Consider the following 9,356-nt stretch of genomic DNA (forward strand, 5'->3'; position numbering starts at 1 on the left):
ATGAAAGGAACTGGGGAGTGGAGTCCTGTGATCAACAGCACTGGTGTAGGTGTAGGGGTGGGGTGCAGTCTTGCTCTCCACGCCAGGGTGCACTCCCCCCTACAGCTGGGCTCTGGAGTTCCGGATTCCTTCTTCTCGAGTGAGAATTGAAACTGCCTACTCCAAAGGGCTGAAATTTTTAAAAGCCCAGGAACTTTGGCTCTCAGCCTGTTTTACTTCCATTTTATCTGTGCATTTGTGAAACTGTCAGGGTAGGCACCCTATGGATAATAGTTGGTTTTTGTTTTTGCATTGTTAGGTTTTTAGTGGAGCTGGAAGATTGAAGTGATTGCCATTGAGTCAGTTGGAAAAGGTCCTTTTTATCCAACCATTTTGGGGGGATGGGGATCTTAGGTCACATGCCCTGGGACAGAAAGGTTTGTGCCACCATGAGCATGCAGCTTTCCTGGGGTAGCGAGACTAGGGAGCAGTAGTGGGGCTTTGAGAGCACATCTGTGGCTGAGAGGTGACTGATACGGCCTGGGTTTCTTGTAGTTCTCAGACTCCGAGTGTGCTCGGCGGGCCCTGGAACAGCTGAATGGCTTTGAGCTTGCTGGTCGACCGATGAGAGTTGGTCATGTGACCGAGCGACTGGATGGTGGCACAGACATCACTTTTCCAGATGGGGACCAGGAGCTGGATCTGGGATCAGCAGGTGGACGTTTGCAGCTCATGGCCAAATTGGCAGAAGGTGGAGAGAGTTTCTACCCAGAGTGAAGAACGTGGGGTTGAATTTTAGATCAGGGTTGGGACTTACTAACTCCACCTTTTCTTTCCCTTTGAGGCTCTGGAATCCAGCTGCCTACTACTACTACTACTACAGCTGCTGCTGCTGCCGCCGCCGCCGCCACCCAGGCTGCTGCCGCCCTGCAGCTGAACGGGGCAGTTCCACTGGGGACCCTGAACCCTGCGGCTCTGACTGGTAGACTTGAACTTGGGAAAGGGAGGAATTGGGTTGGGGCCTGGAAAGGAGTGACTCATTGTGCATCTCTTTTTGCAGCTCTGAGTCCAGCCCTGAACCTTGCCTCGCAGGCAATTGCCTCCCAGTGCTTCCAGCTTTCCAGCCTCTATACCCCTCAGACCATGTGAGTCTCAGGATATGGCTCAGTTTAGTCTTCGGTTATTTTCTTTCCTTTGGTTTCCCATTTACCTCTTCTCCTTGCTATAGGTAAATCAGTGGCATAGTACATGGCTTCCCCGTGCCTCAGATCCTGCCACTCCCTTCTCCACGTCTACTCTTCCATGGCCCCTTCTCTCCATTTTGTGGACCAAGCCATCCTGAGGGCATGGACATGGACTCTGTGGGAATTGGAGCCACCCTTAGACTCCAGGAAGAGCTCCTGCCCCGGCCCCATTGGGAATGGACTCTGCTGAGCAGAGCCCCTAGTCGAAGAGGACAGAATCTTCACCTGTACTGAACCCCTGCTTCTCCGTGTATGTCGTCTCCCGGGATGACCTTCATTGCTCTCTCCGGCCATCTCTTAGTGATTCCCCGATTCCTCCCCTGCTGGGAAAGCCATAGGGCATTAACTAAGGGAGCTAATCTCTCTCCTTTTCCTATACTTTAACCCTATAATCTGTTGAGGAAAACTCTTGGAAGACGTCTGGTCCAAGAGGACTTTGGAGTTTGGAAGGTGAACCTTGAAGGTGATGACTTGCTGCTGCACAGGCCCTGGAAGATGGCATGGACACTAACATTGTGAAGCCTTCCTTAGCCTCAGCTTGGGGCCAGAACTGGTGGGCTCAGCATCTTGCTGGGAGGTATGTGGGAGTGATCTATCCTGCCAGGCATTTGGATGTCTTAGGGGCATTTGGGAGTTGAGTGAAAGATGGGGTACTTCTCTCATTCTAGTATCTTCCATCTTCCTTTGTATAGTTGTCCTTCATCCCAGGTCTTTCCTTTGCCCGGGGTGGGAGGATGGAGAGGAGGCTGCTACTCTACTGCTTCCCACGTGCCTCTACCAGGGGCTCAACCCCAGCTGTTAAAGCTGCTCCTGTCCCCAACTGAGCACATGTGAGCCCTTCTCAATGGATTTTATACCCTTGTGTCTGTGTACATAAAATTTATATATATGTGTGTGTATGTATACACATGCACAAACACATAAGCTTTGTACAAAAGGCAAGCTCCACTGTTGTGGCGGCTGCTGCCTGTGTGTGTGGTCTCAGTCAGTGTATCTGTCTGATGTTAATAACTTTTCATGAGCCAAAACTGTGACTGGTTCTAGGGATATAAAACATTTGTAATACCTTTGTGTTTTTTTCCTTTAATTTTGTTTTATCTAACCTTCTTTAGAAATTAAAATGGACAAAAGGTACACGCCTAGATGGAGTTCCCAGTTTTTATCTGTATTACACCTTTGGCCCTATGATAGTCTCCTCCATTTGTCTTCATCTTAACTATTTCTAAACCTCCCTTGCCCACTGGACACTTCCCAGAGCTGTCTCTGTGTCTAAGGGACAGATCTTGTCTTTCCACCAGATGGCAGTGTGACAGTAGCACATTCTGCACCTTCAGCGGCTAGAGGTGTTTTGTGATCTTGACAAGCTTAAGTACCGGAGAATCTTACGCTCACCCCAGCTTTACCATTAGCCTCTGTGCCAGCCTTTGGCCCTCTTTGTAATGGAAATCCCAGTCTGGTATCCAAAGGGGCTTGGGGGTTATACCTCAGGGCTCCCTGGGCCTAAAATCTGCTATTTCTTGGTCAGTCCCCTCAAGTCCTCTTTCCATATATGGCTTTGCTTGGGATAACGCAGGCTTGGGACCAGTAAATTCCAGAAAGCTGAGTATCCCAGGAATTGCCCTGAGGAAGGAGATGTACATCTCTTTCTCCACCTGTCTGTAAGATCTATGACAAAGAGCCTGCCAGAACCTGGCTCACCAGTTAGGGACCAGCCTAGAGAAGAAAGTCTGAGGTTCAGGGGCAGAGCTCTGTGGGACTCCCCCATTCTCTGCTGGTCTCTATGGCAACAGAATGTTAAGACTTTATTGTCATGCTAAAAATATGGATAATTGCTGTTAGGTTTTAATTTGTCAGCCCTCAGACTTAGAAGCAGAGTGAACATATTTTGGTGATCTTAGTTTCTGGGGTTGCTTTTCACACTGAAGTGTTAAAAGTACTTGGTGCCTGCTTGTGGTATAAAAGGCCACTACGACCCAGGACTAGATCTTAATTCCTCCCATCCAAGTTCTAACCAGGCCCACCCCTGCTTAGCTTATGAGATCAGCTGAGATGGGGCGTATTCAGGGTGATACGGCTATAGACTAGCTCCTAATCCCTCTAGGCTGCTGCAGCCTCATTTGCTGCTAAGGTTGACTTTGCCACTACTTCCACCTTTTCCCTGTCTTCGTTTGCTCTCTGGGGCTGGGGGATGGGACAGAGAATGCATTGTTTTTAGGTAGCAGCTGGCAGTGGGCCCAGTCCCCCATAGTTATTGATTTGGCTGCTAATGCATCCTGAAAAGCACAGTGTGGACCTTTTTTGTTAGTCATCCTGAGGCTCTGGACTGGGCTGCCTCATGGCAGTCTTGAACTCTTCCAAAGCATAAATACCAATAAGCCTTGCCTCCCTGCCCTCCTTAGGTGGGCGTCTATCTCTGCTTGATTTCCTTACAACCCCATCCCTGCCTGCTTTGGTCTTCCTGCACTTCGGCTCCTTGCACCCTTCTTAGTTCCTCTACAGTGAGGAAACCTCTAAGACAGCTACTCTAGTCTTAATCCATATAAGGTGACAGCTGAACTCACTGCATGTGACTCAGTGGCTTCTTGTTACTCATCCTGCATTGGAGGTGGTTGGAGTAGAGAGGAGGGGGCAGCAAACAGTCTCTGTCCCCAGCCTAAGGTAAAAGGAAACTTCTTCAACCTCTCTTGTCTGAGCATGGTGGCTGGGGTGGGGGTCGAGGAGAGACTGACCCAGATCCTCTACTAGCATAGGATTTCCCAACTGTCCTCGGTTCTAAACAGATGTTCACCTGACATCTAGCCCATACTTTTGCCTTCTCTAAGGCAGTGGTATTTCTTCCCTGTTCTTTAAACTTCTGTATTCTTGAAATTGAGTTTCTGCCTACTTCCTTTTTAGCTTCCAACACCGCCCCCCCCCCCCCCGCCCCGCCTGATGTGAGCTACCAGAGGAAGCTTTGAACTTTTAGTCCTGGTGCCTGTGAGGTAGGGAAACAAGTTTACACCTTGAAGGGAGATCAACTACAGCCTCTTCTTTCTCTGTTAAGAAGGGGTCTGGTGAGAATCAGGAGGTAATGTTTGGACAGTGAGAAGAGGTCGTCCTGGAAAGTAGGAGGGGGTATAATGATGACTGCTAACATCTGAGCAGGGTTGTCGCATTGTCGTGGGTTAGGCATTGTTCTAATCACTTCGTATATATTGAGTTGCTTCAACCTCACAGTGACCTTTGAGGCAGATTCTTTTCTCATCTTTACTTTGCGAATGAGGAAAAGGCTACCCCAAGAGGATAAGTCACCTGCCCTGCATTACACAGTGAGTTTGGGGTTCCAATCCAGTCTAGCTCCAAATTTCTGGATCCTAATCTCAGCCTGCCTTATGCGGAAGCCAAAGCCTTGGAGTCACTTTCCCTATCTCTGTACCCAGAGTTCTGAGTATGTCCTGAACTTTCCCTCTTCTGTGTCTGCTCATCTTGTTCTCTTTTTGTTTCTTTTCTGTTGGTTACAATCCTGTCCTTTAAGACTCTGAAGCTTTGCTAGTTGATTTCCCTTTTAAGTATTCTTTGTCCCATTGGAAGTCTTTCTGTACTTATTTACAGTTCTGTGTAAACTCTTATTACTAGATGGTTATAGCCCAGTGAGGCCAGGCAGTGACATCTCTTTTTCATTATTGGTTTCCTTTGCGTGTACTAGACGTCTGTTGAATGAATTTCCCCTTTGTTCAAGTCAGAGCTGAGCTTTCCAGTGTCCGTCCTTCTGGCCTCCTCTCCCTGGCATCCTCCTCCATTCCTTCCTCGCCCCTCTGAGAGAGAAAGCAGCTTTACTCTTTTTGGTGTTACCATGGTAGCCTGTGATGCTTTCTGTCAAAAGTGCTGCTTGCCATCCAACAGAGACTGATGTTTCCATGGCAACCAGGTGAAGTCAGTAGTCATGAGCTGGATCCAAGAAAGGAACTCTGGTCTCAGAACTGTGTCTGAACCTTCTGGCTTCAAATATCCTTTCTCTTCTCTCCCAACTCTTACATTTATATCCAGAACTGATGTGCTCTCAGTATGCTCTTGGTTGAGAGAGCTCTGAGAGGTGAAGCAGACCAACCAGTTTGGATCATGGGGGAAGGTGGAGGCAAGGAAAGAGCTGATTAAAGCTTACTCTTAAAAGTTGGATGAGTTCTGTTAGCTTTCCCAGATGATCTCCTCTGAAGAGCCCTTAAGGAGTTGGCTGCAGTTGCTGGAGAGCCATTAAGCAAGTTATTTTTGAGGGCAGTGGTAGATGGATGAGGGGCCTGAAGACTGGAAAGGAGCCAATCAATGCTGGATTGCAGAAAGGGGAAGCAATGACCTTGGAAATCAGAGACTTGTCAAACTCTAGCCAATGTTCCAGAAAGGAAGGGAGCTTCGATCAGCTTTCAGGCATCATGAAGCCTGAACGGGTGGTGCTGAAAATTAGCCTTTTCTGAACTCCTGGGCCCAACCAAGTCAGGAGACCTTCACCCTGTAGCACAATGGTCACCCTCTGGAGCAACACCACATGGTTCAGATAGCTCTTTTGTCACAAACCAGCTGAAGCACCTTGGATGTTTGTCACTTCTCTAGCCTCCACTCCCCATCTGTAAAAGGGAAATGATAACAATAGTACCTGTCTCAGGGACATTGTGAGGATGAAATGAAATGATCCGTGTAGAGGGCTTGGAACTTGATACCTCATTACTACTTGTCATAGCTATTGCCATCACTATCCCCATTCCTCCGGATGCCTACATACTTGACTCTACCTGACCTCATCTCCCAACCTCAGAGAATGCTTAATATACGCAGGGAGAGAAGTGATGGTGAGGCAGTGTGAAAGTAAATCTTAATTGTTCCTGGACTAAAGTCCCAAGTTCACCATGTCCTGGGTCACAAGCAGTGTGGTTTTCAAAAAAACAAGTCAATCTCTTTTTATGCCTGAAACTATAAATGGGAGCACCAAGATGGCTTTGAAAATCAAGGTAATTCTCTCCCTCCCTACCCCCTCAGGTATCTTCAGGGTACCTAGTGCCTTTTGCTTTGGCGGGGGCGAGGGGGGAATCACGCTGTTGTCTGCTACCGCTCTTTGCTTAGCCTCCCTCTTGACCTTCCGCAGGTGCTCCTGTAGCACCTGCCATCACTGGTCTCCAGAACTCTTGACAGTTTCCTTTCAGATAAATATTTTATATCAGCGAAGATCCTATGCCTAAAGACAAATAATATAACCTGAACAAACAATGGAACACTATGAAGTATAATCCCATCACTGAGGCTTTCATTGCCGGTCACCCTCTCCTTCCCCATCCTCCTCAAAACAATAAATCCAACTTACGGGGGGCAGTTTGCCTGAGAGTTCTATGGGAGGCAAGTTGGACTTTGTGGACAGCAACTTACATTTTTTTTTTAAATCTTTTTAAGCAATCTCTACACCCAACGTGGAACTCGAAACCACCACCTCAAGATCAAGAGTCACACATTCCAACTGACCAAAACAGCCAGGCATACCTTAAATTTGTATCTCCGGGAGGGCACTGCTCTGCTTTGAGGTTATGGGTGCCTGAATAAGGGACCTGGACACAGGTTGTAAAAGCATTACTTCCACAGCTCATTTATATAATGTTTGACAAATTACAAAGATATTTGCATTTGTATTTAGTCCTTATGACTATCTTACAAGGTAAGTATTGTTAACCTTCATTTTACAGATGGGAGAGCTGAGGTTCAGAAAGGCAGAGAAATTGAGAGTGACTTCCTCTGTCCAGAAAATTATGTGACTGAGAGCTAATTAAAATGTTTGTAAGGCCCCCACTGAGTTTGTGTTCACATCTTGAGTCTACAAGGCCACCAAGCCATGGAGCATGGCGTCAAGGTACATATAGATGGGGGCACCTGGCTGGCCCAGTTGGTGTAGTGGGTGACTTAATCTCAGGGTTGTGAGTTCTAAGCCCACATTAGGGGTGGAGATTACCTTAAAAAGAGAGAGATAAAAAGAGACTTTGAGCATATGCATCAGAGAGCCCCCGACTAAGAAGCAGGGTGTTCTAACCTGGTCTTTGGGCTGCTTGATAACTTGCCTGTACCATCCACTCAAATTTGGCTGTCTTCTTACGGGCAGGGTCTTAACTCACATGGCAGCCTGCCATGTCTTGTGTTTCCTGTGCATTTGCTCATGTAGTTTCACCACAGGGAGTTTTTTCTTCTTTCCCCCACTTATCACAGCCTTCACATATCCTTTAAGGCCCAGCTCCTAAAATCTGTCTTCAAATTCTGTTTCTTCCATTCAGAATACTTAGAGCTCATGACCTAGCCCTCCCTTAGATAGAACATGGTACAGTGTGCCGTTGTTGGCCTTGGTAGTGCTATTCCCACCTTTTCCCATCTCTCCAGCTCATTTGTAAGCTCCCTGATGCAGGGATAGTGTCACCTGTATTTGGTTTTCCCCCAGGACCCAGCACAGTGACTGGCATATGGCAATACTTGAGGGGAACAACAAGTATTTGCAGATGAATGTCCAGGAAAAATGGACTTAGACTGATGTGGATGGAACTATGCTAGGTTAATAAAAGGATGTATATGTATGGGTGGACTTTCTGTGAGTGAGGGTTTAACCCAGAAAACTGGTGAAATGCTCTTCCATGACTGACAGCCTTTTAGGAGAGGAGACGGGCGCCTGGGTGGCTCAGTCGGTTAAGCGTCTATCATCAGCTCAGGTCATGATCTCTCAGTTTGTGGGTTTGAGCCCCGCATTGGGCTCTGTGCTCACAGCTCAGAGCCTGGAGCCTGCTTTGAATTTTGTGTCTCCCTCTCTCTCTGCCCCTCCGCCTGTTCATGCTCTGTCTCTATCTCAAAAATAAAACATTAAAAAAAAATTTAGAAGAGAGCCTGCCCAGTCTATCCAGAGAGGGTTAGATGCAGCAGGGTACAAAGGCCCAACTCTGAGCAGAGGCCCAGAGCAGAGAGATGCTTTCCAAGACACAGGACGGGTCTCACCTCTTGCCTCTCAGAGCAGAGTACGCACAGCCCATGCTCTCAGCCGGTGATGAGGCCTTGTGAGCCAGGGACTCCAGGGGTCACAGGAGCTGGCTGGTCAAGGAGCAGTGACAAGATTGCAGTCATCAAGAGGAGCATGACGGCAGAGAAGACCTTACCTGGCACCAGCAGGCCAGGCCCCAGGGCCCTTTGCTGATCTCTCGTAGCAGTCCAGACCAGCCTCCTGGTACTACTCTGCCTTGCTCAGAGGGAGGGAGAAGAATGGCCTGGTTCTCACAGAAGACCCCACTTTCCAAGTCTGATGGGAGCGTGGCTCCAGCTTCCGTCTGTTCTGAGCTTGTCCCTGTAGGCGTCTGGAGGGAACGCACAGATGGGTTGGGCTGATGAGGCTGGCTGAGTTGGAGGGAGGGAGGCCTGTGGTATGTGTGGTCCCCCTCCCTGGGAGGCCCTGCGCAGCCACCATCATCTTTAATATGCGAATTTTCAGCTTCAGCCACAAGAAAAGCGGCACTGGGCCTTTTTCCTCATCTGCTCCTTTGGCCACATTTGACCTTTGGTGGTAGTCTTCCTTTAAAAGCCCTCCTCCTGGGGTGGTTCAGTAGGTTAAGTGTCTGATCTCAGGATCCCTTGAGTTTGAGCCCTGCTCAGGCTCTGTGCTAACAGCTTAGAGCCTGGATCCTGCTTCAGATTTTGTGTCCCATCCCCCCGACCCCCTACCCCTTCTCTGCTTGTGCTCTGTCTCTCAAAAATAAATGTTTAAAAAAAAGCCCTCCTCCTGGGGTACCTGGCTGGCTCAGTTGGTAGAGTATGCTACTCTTGCTCTCAGGGTTGTGAGTCTGAGCCCTGGGCTAGGCATAGAGGTTTTTTTTTTTTAATTTTAAAAGGCCTTCCTTGGCCCTGACCACTACCTGCACAATTCTAGTTCTTCCACTGCCTGCCTCTGTGGCAGCTACCTCTCCACCTTCTTTATCTGCTTTGGTCCTTCTTTCCCTGGAACATCAAGGCTGTTGTTTTGTTTTAAATTACTTTATTTAGTTTTTGAACAGGTGATATACACCATAGTTAAACATTCAAAAGGAAGAAAAAGGGTGCACAATGAAAAGTACACCTCCTGCACCTGTCCTGCCCCCCCCCCCCCCCCCCCCC

At 48.2% G+C, this 9,356-nt stretch overlaps 1 protein-coding gene and 1 long non-coding RNA gene across 7 annotated transcripts in view; one reads left to right on the forward strand and one right to left on the reverse strand.

The window, feature by feature from the left end:
* Positions 1–2,365, forward strand: part of RBM23 (RNA binding motif protein 23) — an 11,635-nt gene extending 9,270 nt beyond the window's left edge. For 5 of the 6 annotated variants that reach the window (XM_029952601.1, XM_029952600.1, XM_029952599.1 and 2 more), the window contains 4 exons: positions 535–730; positions 824–961; positions 1,040–1,124; positions 1,208–2,365. In XM_029952601.1, the coding sequence (XP_029808461.1) occupies positions 535–730; positions 824–961; positions 1,040–1,124; positions 1,208–1,211 (423 nt within the window). In that variant the 3' untranslated portion in view covers positions 1,212–2,365. Of the gene's footprint in view, positions 1–534; positions 731–823; positions 962–1,039; positions 1,129–1,207 lie in introns of those variants that run through there. The other variant, XM_029952602.1, reaches the window with a different exon arrangement.
* The window catches only part of LOC115302667, an 11,612-nt gene extending 3,176 nt beyond the window's left edge, over positions 1–8,436 (reverse strand). Inside the window, exon 1 of the long non-coding RNA XR_003913580.1 lies at positions 8,369–8,436. This is a non-coding gene — a long non-coding RNA (uncharacterized LOC115302667). The remainder of the gene's footprint in view (positions 1–8,368) is intronic.
* Between the last annotated feature and the right edge of the window lie 920 nt (positions 8,437–9,356).

The sequence above is a fragment of the Suricata suricatta genome, chromosome 9 (genome assembly GCF_006229205.1).
Source record: "Suricata suricatta isolate VVHF042 chromosome 9, meerkat_22Aug2017_6uvM2_HiC, whole genome shotgun sequence".
In the NCBI taxonomy this organism is placed as follows: domain Eukaryota; kingdom Metazoa; phylum Chordata; class Mammalia; order Carnivora; family Herpestidae; genus Suricata; species Suricata suricatta.